This window comes from Ursus americanus, chromosome X (genome assembly GCF_024610735.1).
Source record: "Ursus americanus isolate L20-20 chromosome X, mUrsAme1.1.p, whole genome shotgun sequence".
Classification (NCBI taxonomy): domain Eukaryota; kingdom Metazoa; phylum Chordata; class Mammalia; order Carnivora; family Ursidae; genus Ursus; species Ursus americanus.
Window position 1 is genome coordinate 19,818,069 of NC_142164.1, and position 16,766 is coordinate 19,834,834.

The 16,766-nt window shown below is 41.1% G+C and overlaps 1 protein-coding gene across 4 annotated transcripts in view; it reads left to right on the forward strand.

Annotated features, from left to right (window-relative positions):
- The first annotated feature begins 644 nt into the window (after nt 1-644).
- The window catches only part of LOC123789865 (fibrous sheath-interacting protein 2-like), a 76,463-nt gene continuing 60,341 nt past the window's right edge, over nt 645-16,766 (forward strand). For 2 of the 4 annotated variants that reach the window (XM_087859909.1, XM_087859906.1), the window contains exons 1-9: nt 645-999; nt 1,391-1,516; nt 4,310-4,471; nt 5,186-5,275; nt 5,643-5,782; nt 6,895-7,036; nt 7,736-7,846; nt 8,271-8,391; nt 13,764-13,829. In XM_087859909.1, the coding sequence (XP_087716035.1) occupies nt 901-999; nt 1,391-1,516; nt 4,310-4,471; nt 5,186-5,275; nt 5,643-5,782; nt 6,895-7,036; nt 7,736-7,846; nt 8,271-8,391; nt 13,764-13,829 (1,057 nt within the window). In that variant the 5' untranslated portion in view covers nt 645-900. The remainder of the gene's footprint in view (nt 1,000-1,390; nt 1,517-4,309; nt 4,472-5,185; nt 5,276-5,642; nt 5,783-6,894; nt 7,037-7,735; nt 7,847-8,270; nt 8,392-13,763; nt 13,830-16,766) is intronic. The other 2 variants (XM_087859907.1, XM_087859908.1) reach the window with 2 other exon arrangements.

Sequence of the window (16,766 nt, forward strand, 5' to 3'; positions counted from 1 at the left end):
CACAATAAAAAGATGCATAAAAAAACATGAAGACAAAGTACAAACTCTTGACCCACCAGGTGCAGTCTCCAGCCCTTAATGTATTTACCGTCTGGTTAACTCCTAGGCAGCAGGGACTGTGTTTTATTCACTGTTGTATCCTCAGCACCCAGCACAGCGTCTCCAAGAAATGTTGGCTAAGCTAATGAGAAGGTAGAAAGAAATAGGAGAAAGGCGGAGAAAGGGAGGGAGAGGAGACCAGAGAGATGAAGAGCCCAAGACAGGAAAAGGGAAGACAAAGGAAGAAAACATTGAGCCCTAAAAAAGTTAATTTGCCTGGAGAGGAGGTATCCTAGGGCAAAGGGGGATCATGGTGTCTATAAAGTCGGCTGATGTGAAAAGCCAAGGCTCTGGCCTTAGGACAAACCACACAATTACTCATGGACATGTGTTGAACAGAATCATAGCTTGTTGGGGGGCCAGGAAGAATTGTAAGAATTACAGCCAGCTACCCACTGACAGTTGGTACATTCCGGTTTAGTTTAAATGAGAGGTGTTGCTTTCAGAGAGAAGTGTCACCTCCACCACGCGCTCTCACACCACACCTTTGGACCACTTCCCCTAACTCTGAGGCTCTTAAACCTGCGCATGCGCGGAAGGTTCGGGGCGGCGCGTGAGTGGCGAGTGGTCACCGCTCCCTTTCCCCTCCCGGAGGGCTCTGCGGGTTGAGGACGTCAGTACTCCAGCGCTGAACGCAGCACAATGAGAGGCGTGGCCTATAGGACGCGTTACCCTGGCGACCACCGTCTCAGCGGCCCAGACTTGATCAGAGCGTAGAGCGGGAAAGGTGTGCGTGAAGAGGTGAAACGAAGACGGCTTGCAGCCCCAGCCCCGCGGCACCCTGGGGGCTGACGGGCGGCCATGGATCTGTACCTCAGCAACTGCTATAAGGCTGCTGAAGCCGCCGCCGCTAAGGCGACCGCCAGCAGCCTAACTGCCGACAGAAAGCACTGCGACACCGTGAGTGGCGGCTAGTCTGTAGTCACCCCGCTCCTTACTCCTAGGCGGGGTCTCGGGAAGGCGGGCGGGCGGAAGGGGCGGAGACCTCACTAGAGCGAGGTGGGGAAAGGGGCCGGTGCTTGACGACTCAGCTTCAGGCTCCCAGGCCCGGCAGCCAGTAGCGAGAGCGGCTTGTGGCCAGGACCAGCCTTGGGTGGGGCCCAGAGATAGGGCTGGTAACCCGGGAAGCTGGGAGGCCTTCCGGGTTGTCAGCAGGGCGGGCTCTTTCAACCCTGAGTGTAGAATTCTTTGGTTTATTGGGAGGTATTGGCCCATTTTAACGTGAGTACATTGGTCTAAACGAAAATAACAGTTCTTAAAAATAGACAGAGTATTTCATTGTATCTGACAGGGCTCACACAAAAAAAACATTCCAGAGATCGGTGCAGCTAATCTATTGGATCTTCCTCTTGGGGTCAAGCTGCCTATTATCCCAGGAAGCAACAATATATTCTATACTACAAATATAAGTGAAAAGGTAAACTGAGTTTTAATAGTGCTTAAGTGATTTTCGTTATCCTTTTTAATAGCTCGCTATTAAACTTGAAACACTGCTATGATTTTGCTTTGAGTCAACTTCAACTTAACACACCAAGTTGAGTTAAATGAATTGAAGTGATTAGTGTCTGAACTTCGCTTATTTAATGATGGAAGGCCCCAGGATATGCCTCAGCCATCCAGTTCAGCCTTATCTCCAACCCAGAGCCTCAGTTCCCAAAGGTTGGGTGGGGTCTTTTCTGCCTACCTACACTTTTCTTGCTAATTCTTACTTCAGTGCCTGTGTCCATCTGGCTCCCACAACCTGGCACGCACTCTTCTTCCTGACCTTCAATTTGAGCCATCCTTTAAGAGCTACTACACAAACCCTTTCCCAAGTGTCACAACACCCAACTATCTCATCTTTCCTTAGAATTTACATGCCCTTGGTGTGCCTTACTCAGGAATGAGTCAGCAAGATTAGTGATACGGTGTGCTGCACTCACATTATTACACATTTTAAGCCCTCTGCCTAACACCCTGTGCTTTGTCCATAATTTAGGCCAAGACTAAAGGAGGTTCAGAACTTTCTGGTGAGAATGTGCTTTGATCACAATAGCAAAAGATTCTACGGAAATAATTCTGACTTCCTTACTCTTGCACTGTCTAGCACGTCATTAAGGATGAATAGGGGCTTCTTGGTATTTCTGATAACTGTCTAATATATATGTTTTTTAGGTTTTATTGCTGGAAAACAATAGAGTTTCTCTTTTGAAAACGCATAATGTTCTACTAAATATATGCCAACCTCACAGAAATTTACTGAGTCACACTCCCACAAATTAGCTTTCCTGAAACATACTCAAAACTATTTCACTACTAGTAATAACACTGCTTCCTAGTTTATAATTGTAGCCCTGTCTGTTGGTTTTTTTCCCTCAAATATCTTCTATTTGCTATATTTCTTTTTTTAGTTGATTTTTTTATTATATTATGTTAGTTACCATACAGTACATCTATTTGCTATATTTCTATTCTGTTCCTGTTGTTCACTTGTTAACTACTTCTTATTTCCAGATTTTTTTATACTAAATTATACTGATATCTATTATATTGATTACCCCAAAATATATGCATTTGATCATGATCGGGCACTACATTCAGCTACCCTGAAGACTAACTTTGTAGGACCTTTGTCTTTTAGCAGGATTTCCTCAAGGAAGTAAGACTTTATATTTACACCTTTAGGTATTGTGTTTTTTTTAAACTCATTTTACCCTCATGACCACCTTGTAAAGTGAAGCTATGATTTATCTAAGGTCACAGGTAGATAGTAGCAGAGTTCAGACCAGAACCATTGTCTCCTGACTCTTAGGCCACACTCCATTACCTCACCTTGCTGCTTCCTCAACTGCATGCCACTTTAGCAGATCACTACAGAAACAGAGAATTTAAAGGTCTTTCATGCTGTTTTGAATCCAGATAGAAGCAAAATTATGGTATTTGACTTTTTTCCAGTCAGATTAAAATGTAACAATGTAACCTACCTGTCTTTAGCTATGCATTAATCCACACCTGACAACTGATCCTATACAACATTTTGATAACAAACTTATTTTCAGGTAATTTATTTATAAATTAATTTGCATATTAGTATACTATACTTAGCAACTGTTCACAAACTCCTTAAATTGCTTTTATTGAAAGTTAACAGTAAATACTTTGCCAATTAACTTAGACATTTGGCTTTCAAGAACAGATAACATGTTAAGTGAAAAGAACAATTTGCATACTTTTAGAAGTCTCCCCTGTGACCTCCCACTGGCACGTAGTAATGATACAATAGACTCTTCATTTCGGGGAAGCCAATTATTGTAATTGACAATAGAACACTTACCCTGGCCTCAACAAATGGATTTGTCTTTTTCTTGATAGGTCAGTAGCCCAGGGTTGGTCAACCCATGTCTGTTACCAACAAAAGTCAACATCTAAAAGAAGAAGCAATAATCAATCTGCTAATTGCAGCAGTGTTTCAACTGCCATCACTGTTGATCACTTCTCTTCTAGGAAAGATATGGGCTTCCTATATAGTCTCACTGTAAATTAAATCATTGCCCAGAAGGATGTCTTTCTTTGCCTTTTTTTTTAATTATGTTAGTCACCATACAGTACATCCCTGGTTTTTTATGTAAAGTTCGATGATTCATTAGTTGCGTATAACACCCACTGCACCATGCAATACGTGCCCTCCTTACTACCCATCACCAGCCTATCCCATTCCCCCAACCCCCTCCCCTCTGAAGCCCTAAGTTTCTTTGCCTTTTTAAGGAAACATTGGTAGTCAGGGAATCCAGTTTCCCGATATACGTTCATTAGGAAAGACAAAAGCCTGGCATCAATCAAGCAGTCAGAAATTTACAAAGGAAGCTTCTAAATGGAAAAAGAAAGCTAGAACCCTATCCTGCCTCTCTTGTCTTTTCCCCTTGCCCACAAATGAGGCATCCTACCTGCCTTGAAGGACTCTTAGGGCCACACCTCAGTGTTCATGAATTGGGCTGAGGTTGAGGCTACCACCCCCAGCCTGAAGACAACTCTAATAGAGCAGAGGGGAAGAGAAAGGCAGTGAGATTCACCTAAATCAATCCATTTTCCGGATTCCCTCACTTCAGGTTCAGCTTGCGTGTTTTTTTTTTTTTTTTCACTGACCAACCTAGTCATTTCAACAACTTGAGGTTTAAAAGTGCAATTTCATTCATTTTACACACGTAATACTTTTGAATCTGTGTGTTTGCAGCTTTATCAGCCTTCTTATGACTTTAACCTGACTGATCCTTATTGCCGACTTTTGGAAACCAGCTATAAAAGCCTTCATGATCCCCATTTAAAAGCATACCATAAGCGAAAGGATATCCTAAGGAGATTAAAGAAGGGCGGTTACATCACCAGCAACAATAAAGTAGGTTGAAGCCTCCTTCCCATTAACCAGTAGAAACCTAGGGACTTGATAGACACTTGGTTATGTACTTCACTAGGAGCCTGTTTCAACTTTGGTTAAACAGTAAGAAATATTTATTAGAAAACTCAATTAATTACTCAGTATTTGGATTTCTAAATAAGACTACTTGTTCCTTCTTGATCTTTTTTCTTTGATAACAGCAAAAGATAAGCACCAAATGACTCAAATATGTAAAGACATACATATAAATATTTTTATTTATGTATTTTCTCCCTGCTATACTATAGTGCCTTTCCTCTGGCTTTAAAAGTAGTAAAGGCACAGTATACCTTTCAAGGAATATTTCCTACACTTTTTGAGAAGACTAGAGACAAAATGGAAACCTAGCAGAAAACAGCATGATGAAATAAATTGGGGGGTGGGGGTGTTGAATGTCATTATTATACTGGTGTTTTAATAAATTCACTGAGAATTGTAAATTTCTGATTATGATGTGAACCATATTCTTGAAATAATACTATTTAGATAGAAATTTCGTGATGATACAGCAGTTTTAGATACTGCTTTCCAAATTGCTACCACAATGTGCTATTATTACCCTTGATCCTAAAATTGTTACTAAAATGAATATTCTTATGACACTCTTCTTTGCAAAGCTTTATGATTGTTACAACTTTCTATTTATATCTTCGGTTTTTGGTTTTGCTTTTATAGGTCATATGTACCTTGAAAGAATTGAATAAGTACAGGCAGTATCTGACCACTTTAAAATTAGACTTTGAAAGAAACTATGTAAGAGAACAAGTAAGTTAATACTTAAATTTGTTTTATTTGGGGTCTGTAAGATAGTTTTTATGTAGGGTTTGGAAGAAAGGTTTGGTCCTCCGCAGAGTATTTACTTATAATTACCTGACCTAGAATTATGAAGATAACAAATCAAATAAGATCCCTAGAGATTTATAAGAGATAAAAATGAGACCTTTGCCTTTAATTTACAGAGAGAAATTTTCACTTATCTGGAATGGAGCCACACTAGGCTTAAATGCAGATTAACAGAATTAACCATGTGTAAACTACAGGAGGTTTACCAAGCCCTACACTTAAGACGGCCTATCAAAGGACAGGTTTATTTCTAGCCAGTATAGAGACTTTGATTTTTTTTTTCTCTCAGAAAATGATTGAAAAACAAGTAAATAAGTTGTATGAAACCAGAAGACCCTACGACAGCTATGAAAATGAACAGTTCCAAGAATGGCTGTTACAGGAAGATACACAAGCAACTCCAGACCAACAGCTGGTAATAAAGCACAGGTACGACTGAGGTCAATGCATATTTCATGGACATATTGTAGACCCCAGAAAGTTGTAAAAGTACTAGAAAGAATTGAAAGCAGGACCAAAAAAAAAAAAAAAAGGATTAGACACTATTGAACCCCCTATAGTTTTCAATGCGGAGAGAAAGGAAAGGAGAGTAAGAGGTAATGGGATTGGGAACCCCCTGATACCAAGGCTTGGGGGGAGTTTCTACCTGAGAAACTGGACTCACTAGAAGCCCAAGAGGTAAGCCAAACTGAATTTGAAGAAATCCAAAGTCCACATTCCTGAGCTTGGGAAACCCACATCCATAGTAGCAGAGAGAGAGAAGGTGTGTTAAGCATGTTTCAAAATTAAGTTGAAGGAAGTCACTGCAGGGTCAGAAAAGGAGAGTTCCTATAACTTTATCTGATGCTAATACAAACAGGTGTTGTTCCCCAACCAATCATGTATGTTCATTCAGCAACAACTCACACACATTCAGTGTTACTATTCAGAGGCCAAGCTCATGCCCCAGGAGGCAGAGATGAGCTAGAGTTCTTTCTCTTTCTGATTTATTGGGGACAAGGGTCAGTTCACCTTACTCTGCCTCTTAAAGTCCATGCGTTTATATCATGATATGCCAGAGTACTTGCTGATCCACCCAGATCCCGGTCTGGTAGTTTGTGGACCTCTCTGTACATGGAAGGTCACTCAAGGACTTGGGAATTACAGAGAGGCCAGTACCCACTTATTTTTAAAGGAAATTCAAATCAACTTGTGTTTTGAAGTCAGTCTTTAAGTTGATTTCAGCTGTCTTTGGAAATTCATGTTCCCCAAACTGCAGAGCTGTATGTAATCTCTATGTAAAATGCTTTTAATCACTCTGTTCCAAATTTTGCCATTGTCCCAACCACAATAACAGACTTGTATAACAGGGTCTGGTAAAATTCGTACAGTATGGTGAGCTGGTGGATTAGGTTAACTTAAAGATCCCTGAAAAACTCTACATTTTCTGTATTCAAGAAATAAAAAGCATCCCAGAAGGTGGTTTGGGAATATCAAGATTGATAATACCATCATAAGGGAAACACCCAATTTACCTTCACTTATATTTGCACTTTTACTAGATATTTAGATATGATTAGTAGGGAATTAAACAAGGTTGAGCACACAGCAGAAAAGCAGAGCATACGCCGGATGAAGGAAGAACAGCAACGACATCAGGACCACATTAAAAGAAAACTTCGTCTCCGTAGACAAATTGAAGAGGTAAGGAAAACCAAATTTTAAACATTGAAGGGAAAATTGCATATGGTTGTTGCATCGATAAACATTTTTAGCAGTCCCACCATATGACCTGAAGCTATTTCAGGTCTAAAAATTAAACCACTATTAATAATAATAATAATTTAAATAATAAACCACTATTAATATTTTATCACTGTTATAATAGACAAGCTTTTACTTAACATAGTGAGTTTGATATCACAAATTATATTGCATTTATAGTAACACCTCATCTGCTTTTAAAGTTTTAGATATTAACTCTAGTGAAAAATAATCATGGCTGTATTCTCTCAAAATTCAGACAAGCCTATTTATTTATCTTCTCTACCGAAATACATTTACGGGCAACAGATTACATATGATACACCCCTTAGGCAATAAGAGAAAACCCTCTTGCCAACATCTTCTTAGATCCATCTTTGAAGCCAGGCTTATACTTGAATTAAGTTTCCAAAAGCAAAATCATTTCCTTCCTTTTGCCATTCCATTGCATGCATCAACATATTCCCAATAAAAAGCAGTGAGAGAAGCCCATTCTAAAGCCAACATAAGATTTTCATTATGGTTTACCCAATTTTTGTAAGGTCCTTGACTTGATCTAATTTGCTTGTTGACAAAATAAAAAAAAAAAAGGTCATAAAAGAGAACCCCTTCTAACTACCATAACATTGTGCTCCTTAGGAATGGAAGACAAAAGAAATGTTACTTCTGACAAAGATTGGAGAAGAAGTTAAAAGAGAAGCAAGAATTGAGGAACAACGTCAAAAAGTCAGGGAGGAAACTCACCGGAAGGTAGAGTGAGCTTTTACTTATAACTTGGGCTATTTGAGGAAAAGCTTTTGCCAATTTTGATATTTTAAAGTGTGATACTATCAAAAGTGGCCTAAACTCACGAGGATAGCTATTGGAAAAACCCGGTTTGGTCTGAACCAGGACTTCAAGGACTGCTCTGAAATGGGACCAGTCTCCAGAAGGGGCACAATGACTTAAATTGGATCTAGTTGTTACAATGTATTCTTCTTCATGCTGGACAACAAAAGGAAACTTACCCCTTACTACCTTCCTAGTTTTATACTCATTGTGACTTCAGAAATCTCAAAATAGGAATGAGGGCACCCTTCAAGTAGACCATCATATTTGAAATATCTGTTTTGCATTTCCAGTAGCAAGCTGCCATTATATTTTTAAACATTTAAATATGTTTTTAATATTTTAGAAACAAGCACTTCTAGAGAAAAAAATTGCTTATCATTTACAAAAAATGCAAAGAGATGATGTTAAGAGAGACAGACCAGAGGAAAATATATTTGAAAACAAAGGACAGGATGAAAAAGAAGGTAAGAGAGAGACAATAGAGACAATAAATGATAAAGTATCTAAGTAGAAGATGCATATGTATATATTAAATATTGGTGGCTTTGTAAAAACAACAACAACAAAAACCTCTATGTGCTTATGTGGTAAGGTCAGAAGACCCTTGGAAAGGGAAACCCTAGAAGCTCACACTACCAGTGCTAAGCACTATGCAAGGCACCTCCCAGTTACAGCTCAAGTTGTAAAGAATGTACACACACAATATTATATACATTATAACAAATTCAGCACTTCTGTAAAGTGGCATAGTAGACAATACTGCCTGTACCACAGGTTTGAAAAGGAGCCAGGGGCACCTGGGTGGCTCAGTCGGTGAAGTGGTGAAGCGTCTGACTCTTGGTTTCAGCTCAGATCATGATCTCAGGGTCATGAGATTGAGCCCTGTGGCAGGGTCATGCTGGGCATGGAGCCTGCTTGGGATTCTCACTCTTCCTCTCCCTCTCTGCACCTCTCCCCACTCCTGCTCATGTGCGCTCTCTCTCTAAAATAATTAATTAATTAATTAATTAATTAAAAAGGAGCCAGTAAGAGGGGACAGTTAAAAAAAAAGATATGACAGGGGCGCCTGGGTGGCGCAGTCATTAAGCGTCTGCCTTCGGCTCAGGGCGTGATCCTGGCGTTCTGGGATTGAGCCCCACATCAGGCTCCTCTGCTATGAGCCTGCTTCTTCCTCTCCCACTCCCCCTACTTGTGTTCCCTCTCTCGCTGGCTGTCTCTGTCGACTAAATAAATAAAATCTTTAAAAAAAAAAAGATATGACAAAGAGGGAGAAAGATGTATATAAAGGGAAAGACAGAGAAAAGGAGCCAGTAAGAGAAAACATTTCCAAGAAAGTAGACTGAAACAGAGGGAGACAAAGAAAAATATTTTTAAAAAGAAGAAAAAATTTTAACTGAGGACTAATAAGAAAAGATTATACAAAACAGAAAAAGAACAAGCTAGTAAGAAAAAGAGAGAAAAAAAGGGTTTTTTTAAAGGAGACAAAACAAGAGTCATTTAAAATATAGCAAGCACGAAACAGAGATAGATAAAAAATAAGACCAAAAGGTTAAAAAGGAAGAGGCAGTAAGAAAAGATTGTACAAAAACAAAGAATGAAATGGAGAAGAGGGAAAGAATGAATAAGAGAGAAAAAGAAAGAAAACGGAATAGAAGAAACCAGTAAGAAAACACACACACACTCACACACACATATATACACACACATACAAACTGGATGTCAGTGATGGAAGGAAAACAAAGGCAAAGAGGTAAGACAAAGAGACTAGAGGAAGGAGAAAGAAAGACAAACAGGCAAAGAAAAAAGAGAGTGAAAGAAAAGGAAGACGAAAGACATACAGGGAAAAAATAAATGAACAAAGAGGGAGAGAGGGAGATGAAGAAAGAAATTTAAAAAGGATAAGTCAGTAGGACAAACCCAAATAAAAAGAGAGATTGTGAGAGTGAGAGCAATCTAAAAAGTCAGTTTAGGGGCACCTGGCTGGCTCCGCCAGGAGAGCACACGATTTGATCTCAGGGTCATGAGTTCAAACCCCATGTTAGGCATAGAGCTTACTTAAAAAGCTGTTTAAAAAGAAGTCAGTTTAAAAATACATTAAAATTAGATGGATTGATCAATCAATTCATACATACTTACATCCATTCATATACAGACATGTAGATAGAACTGATTTGGAAAAAGAGAAGCCAGTAGCAAAGACAGGACAAAAAAATAGAGGAAACGGAAAAATAATTTAAAGTAGTGAATATAATGAGATTAAAAGAAATGGGGGGAGTGGGGAGGGGATTGTATTAAAGGAAGGAAGGGGCAGGAAGTAAAGAAGTTTATGAAAGGGATGAGTCTGGGAAAAGGAATTACAAAGAGTATGAACATGAGAGACAGGATGCTGAAAGGAAGAAGCTAGTGAGAAAATTACATAATCATGGACAGGACGGTGGGGAGACTGAGATCTAAAAAGAAGAAATTAGTTAACAAATATAGTAAAATAAAACAGATACAGAGATACATAGATAGAAAAGACTGTACTTTAGAAGTACAGTCTACTAAAAAGGAAAAGGAGCATAAAAAGATAAATAGGAAGACATTCTAGGAAGCAGGTATGACAGCTGAAGAAGGGAGGAAAAGATGGAAGGATGGAATGGAGGGAGGGAAGGAGAAAGAAAGCAAAGAATTTTGAAAAGGATGAGGCTAGGAAAATTGGTAAAATAAAAAATAACAGGATGTGAGATTAAGGGACACAGGAGTTTAAAAGTAGGAGTTACTGTGAAAATTAAGTACAACTGAGAAAGGCAGGGAGAGAGGAAGATCTAAAAAGAAATTACTTAAAAACAGAGTAAAATAAAGACACGTAAATTGATGAGACAGCTCAACAGTAGTGGGTGGATGGATGGAGAGATAGATAGACAGACAGATAGGATTTCAAATAGGAGAAACTAGTAGTAAGACGGGAAAAAAACATACCAAATGAGAGAGAGAGAAAAGGAAAGAAGTTATTATAATGAGCCACAAAAAAGAGAAAGGAAGGGAGCAAGAAGAAGCAGAGGGAAGAAAAGAAAAGTTTGTACAGGATGACTCAGTAGGGAAATGTTACTTACAGGGGAGGGATGTGAGAGTGTAAGGGAAGACCAGTAAGAAAATCAAGTACAATTGTGTGATGTGCAAGAGAATTAAAAACTAGAAGGCAGTGAAGAAAGATGGTAAAATAAAGACAGAAAGATGATTGATAGCTGTATAGATAGTCAGCTAGGCAGGTCTGCTGGTAGAAAAAACTGATTTTTTAAAAGATTTTATCTGAGAGAGAGAGCATGCACATGAGCAGGGGGAGGGGCAGAGAGAGAGAAGCAGACTCCCCACTGAGCAGGAAGCCTGCTGCCGGGCTCAATCCCAGAACTCTGAGCCTAAGGCAGATGCTTAACCAACTGAGCCACCCAGATACCCCCCAAAAAACTGATTTTTAAATAGGAGAAAGCAGCAGTGAAGACAGGACAAAGATGCATAAAGAAAGAGAGGGGAAAGGGGAAAAAAATTTTAAAAGAGGAGTAGTAAAAAGAGAATAAAAGAAAAATGGCAGGAAGAAAGGAAAGAGGAAGGAAATCAAAGAAAGGAACACAGATGGGAGAGAAAGGGTGAGCGGTGAGCAGTTGGGTGAAGGTAAGAAAGAAGGAAATAGCAAGAGGGAAGGAAGGATGAAGGAAGCAGGAGGGAAGGGGAAGGGAAGGGAGGAAAGAGGAAGAAGGAAGGCAGATATGCAGGCAGGGAAGAAAAGAAAGAAGAAGAGACAATGAAAGAAAGGGAGTGAGAAAAGGTAAAGGGTATCCGGAAGAAAGGGAAGGAGGGAAGGGGAAAGAAGGGAGGAATAGAGGGTAGAGAGATCTAAAGAGAAGTCAGCTAAAAAAAAAATAAGGGTGAGGGGCATCCGAGTGGCTCAGTTGTTAAGCATCTGCCTTTGACTCTGGTCATGATCCTGGGGTCCTGGGCTCAAGCCCCACATCAGGCCCCCTGCCTGCTTCTCCCTCTCTGTCTGCCTGCCACCCTCCCTGCCTATGCGCTCTATCAAATAAATAAAAAATATATATATATATTAATATTTTTTTATTATGTTAGTCACCATACAGTACATCCCTGGTTTCTGATGTAAAGTTCGATGATTCATTAGTTGCGTATAACACACAATGCACCATGCAATACGTGCCCTCCTTACTACCCATCACCGGCTTAGCCCAATCCCCCCCCACCTAAAGCCCTCAGTTTGTTTCCCAGAGTCCATAGTCTCTCCTGGTTCATTCCCCCTTCTGTTTACCCCGCCTTCCTTTTTCCCTTTCTTCTCCTACCAATCTTCCTACTTCTTATGTTCCATAAATGAGTGAAACCGTATGATAATTGTCTTTCTCTGCTTGACTTATTTCGCTTAGTATTATCTCCTCCAGTCCCATCCATGTTGCTGCAAATGTTGTGAAATTGTTCTTTTTGAAGGCTGAGGGAAAAAAAAGAGAAAGTTTTTAAAGGACGAGCCAGTAAGAACAGACAATGCGAAGGGAAGGAAAGAATGAAAGTTTAGGAAAGGGGAGTCAGTAAGAAAACTCATAATGTAGTTCAGTGGAACAATAGGCTGTAACCTCTACCTCTGGGATAAAGAATCACTTCAGCAGCTATATTGCTTCCTCCGTCTTTAACTGTTAACTCCTACTTTAGGTAGGAAGAAAGTTTCAGGTAGGCATAAAGAGTGGCCACCTCAAATGGTTTTTAAAAAGGAAAACATTAAAAAAATCATGTTCACAATATCACATAGGTGACAGGAGAATGACAAGCTCTCTTTCACATATGAAATAGACTTCTACCACTATAATAAGGCTGTCATCTTCCACCACGTAGACCCAAAGGGATGCATGTCTTTTTTTTTAAGATTTTATTTATTTGAGAGAGAGAGCTGAATGAGAGAGCACATGAGCAGGGGGAGGGGCAGAAGGAGACTGAAGCCGACTCCCCACTGAGCAGGGAGCCCCATGCACAAGGGCTCGATCCCAGCACCCCGAGATCACGACCTGAGCCGAAGGCAGACCCCTAACTAACTGAGCCACCCAGCCACCCCAGGGATGCACATCTTAAAACTCTAGTGAAAATGCAATCAGCACATACAGTTTGGAATCTTCTTTGTCTATCTCAATGATTAGCAACAGGAACTTTGGTCACCTCTTTCCCAGCTGAGGTCCCTGGGCATTGTTGCCTCTGTCGAGCGGGCACAGCCAGGGATGATCACGAGCACTCTCACGGGGTCTCTAGCATAGTCATTGCACTGCTGCACCTCCCCACAGAGAAAAGCCCACATTCTCACTGGGGCAGGCTGGAGGGAGGGAGTTTTTCCCTTCTCCCAGAAGACAACTCTGTTTCCCCGAGTATAGCTTTAATTACACAAGATAATATTGTAAAAGCGATCGGCCTGCCTCCCCATCGCATCTCTCCTCAGGTTTCTCTACCTTGCTGCTACTGACATTTTGAGCTCCCCAGTGCTTTGTGGTGGGGGCCATCCTTTGCCTTGTGGGATGTTTAGCAGCATCCCTGGCCTCTACCCACTAGATGCCAGGAGCAACCCTCCCCCACCACATCTGTAACAACCAGCCTGTCTCCAGACATTTCCAAATATCCCCTAGGGGACACAAGTGCCTCCCACTGAGAACCCACTACTTACCCGCTCCAGTTCTTCCCTACAACTATCTAATATGTACGTTAGCATATGGCTCTCCTCCTACTGGGCCTGAAAGAATAAATAGAATCTATCTTGGATAACCTTGTCATTTCCACTATTCTAAATATAAATATTTTCTTGTGTTTCTTTAAGCTTCTTCAAAGATGAAGAAAACAAGTGATACTGCCAATGACCAGCAATCACACCAAGAACAAAAACGTAATTGAAATGATTACGATTAGAAGTGCTAAAATAGTAATTTGTGGAAAGCCAGGATTTGGTACTGACCTCCTCTGCTTACAGTGCAGAGAAATCCTCCCTCTGTCCTCTGTTGTGAATGATGGATTTCGAGGAACGTTTGCCAGCAGTGCTAGGGCCTCTCTTGCCGTCTGGATCAGACCCCCTAATTACACACTGAGTTCATATCCCTGCCTCCAATGCCCAGGAGCAGGGCAGCCCTCATTTTGCAGCTGACAAGTCCACAAACCCAGTTCAGAGCCCTGCTTCTTCATGGCGCCTGCTCCTGATCTCCGAGGCATGTGGTTTTGAACCTGCTCCTCACCGGCTGCTACCGCCGCTGCCGCTCTCTGCAGGGCTGCTCTGCCTCCTAGGGTAGCTTTTCCCTGCATCTCACGTTTTGTGCTCCCTGAGAGTCATCCTTGCAGATTGCTGACTGGAGGTGCCATGGAGGTTTCTGAAGGCAGTGGCCCTAGGGACCTAGTGAGGACCAAGACCCCAACCAAAACCCTGCCCTTCCTTAGACTTCGGACTTTCTAGGCCCGAAGTAACTTCTGTCACTTCGCTGGCAGCAGAAGTATTTTATTCTGCCACATGTTTTTCTGCAGCAGTGGGGCCTGCTGCTCAGTGTTGCCCATTCTTGATCCCCTGCTCCTTTTTGAACAGCCTGACAGAGTAGTAGGTATTGTCATTCCAAAATTTCAGCCTATTTCTTAAGTAAGCTTCTTTAGTACACATGGGGCTAGCGCTGTTTGCTGGATCTAAGTTTCTCCCTTCCTTTTGCCTTCTCTCTCAGTCATCGATTTTTCAAACATACTCCTCTAGACTGCCTTTGTGGGGCCCCCATAATGGCCCAGGCTTTCAAGGAGCCTCCCCCATCTTTCTGCTTCTTTCCCAAAGATGATGTCCTGATGTCTGAGGTCAGAGGTGTGGCTTATGTTCTTACTCCTCTGTGTGTCGGCAGTATGGGCATCACCTAAAGAGTTTATTAGAAATGCAGATTCTCAGGCCCCACCCCAGACCTACTGAATCAGAATCTACATTTTCATAATATCTCCAGGGCTTTATATGCACATTAAGGTTTGGGGAACAGTGGCTTCTTCATGAAGGTGAATAAAGCCATGGCACTTGGATGAAATGTCTTCTGCCTCCTCTGGTCTCCAGAGAGATGTCCTTATCTACACTGAAATAGTGCTTGGCCTCTTGGCATTCACAGTTGAATTCAGCCATCAGTGCAGTGACTCATGGTCTAGTCTCACTGAGCTTAGAGCCCTCTGGCTTTCCCATCCCACCTCCCATTCTGGCTGGCTGCTCCATAACGCTTGGGGTGGAGCCCTCTCACCTTCACCCCAGTGACTCCCCTTGGCAAGCTCCCCAGCTAGACTCTCAGCCCTTTCTGGGCCATGTTCATCACATAGGAACCAAGAGTAGCTAAAGAAAGGAAAACCTCAAGAGGAAATAGGAAGAGGTTTGTAAAAAGGTACAAACTTTAGCTATAAGATGAATAAAATCTGAACAGCTAATGAAAAACGCGACTATAGTTGACAGCACTGTATAAAACTGAAATTTGCTGAGAGAGCAGAACTTAAAATGTTTTCAACAACAAAATATAAACATGTGAGGTATGAACTAAATGGGGGGTCCTTTCACAATATATACATACATCAAATCAACATGATGTACACTTTACAATTGTCTTACAATTTTATATATCAATTAGATACGTCACTAACAGTAAAATTAAAAAGAAAGGAAGAGAAGGAAAGAAGGGAGGGAGGGAGGGGAGGGGAGGGAGGAAGGAAGGAAGGAAGGAAGGGCCAACCTCAGAGAAAGCCTTGCTCTGCTTGACCATACTATATTGCAGAGTTTCTGGGCCATGTCCCAGGTGAGGAGGAGGAGGCAACAAGTGGGAGGTAGCCTAAGAGATTTCTTTCTAGAGTCCTAAATGGGGAGCAGAGCAATAGTTCTTTTCTGTCTGTGCTAACTTCACTTGTCTGAAGCAACCAAGGCCCAAAGTAAGAAAAATGTGAAGCCTCATCTGATTTCTTTGCTCTCCAGCCTCTCCCACCACCCTTCCACTTTCCCACCATCTCTGAGCTATTAAAGGAGTGAACTTTCCCCCCCAACTTTCCTTAAGTCATATCTTCCTTTTTTCTGAGCCCAGATAACTCTTTTTAGTGGGCTAGGGTATCTCTAATACACTAAGGGAGAGTTTTCTGAGCTAAGTATTCCAGTCTGTTGCTACACAAAAAGGAAGGTTAACTTTTGGGAACTTCTCAAGACAGTTGCATCGCTTGCAAAGCGTACTGTCTTGGCTATGTCATTCCTATTTTGAATAATAGGTGCTGAATAGTACTTGGGTGTTTATTGTGGCATTCTTCCTATTAAAAATTCTAAACTCCTCTCCCCTAGTTCCACCCCCAAGCAGGTAGATGTCTATGGAAGACTAGGGCAGAGTTCTTGTACTTGGGGAGTCAAAAAGGAGAACGTAATATAAAATTTTGAAACAACAGTCCTGCTGCATAATGGCTGTTTTGCATCTGTTAAGCCCCAAAAGTAAGCACAATGAAAGATGGGTCTCCAGACCTACATCTAGAAGGTGTGCTCACTGTAAAAAAAAATGTTGAGTATAGAAAAATATGTAATATATAGAAAGCTGCAACCTTATTAATAAACATGGGGAAAAGGGCACAAACATTTTACTGAAGACATACAGATGGCAAATAAGCGCATGAAAATGCTGCTTAATATTATTAGTCATTAGGGAAATACAAAGTAAACCACAATGAGATACCACTACACACGCAGTAAAGTAGCTAGAATGTAAATAACTGAATTTGACTAAGTATTTGCAAGGACTCGAAGCAGCTAGAACTTGGACACTGCAGGTTGGAGTGTAAAATGGTAGAACCACTGTGG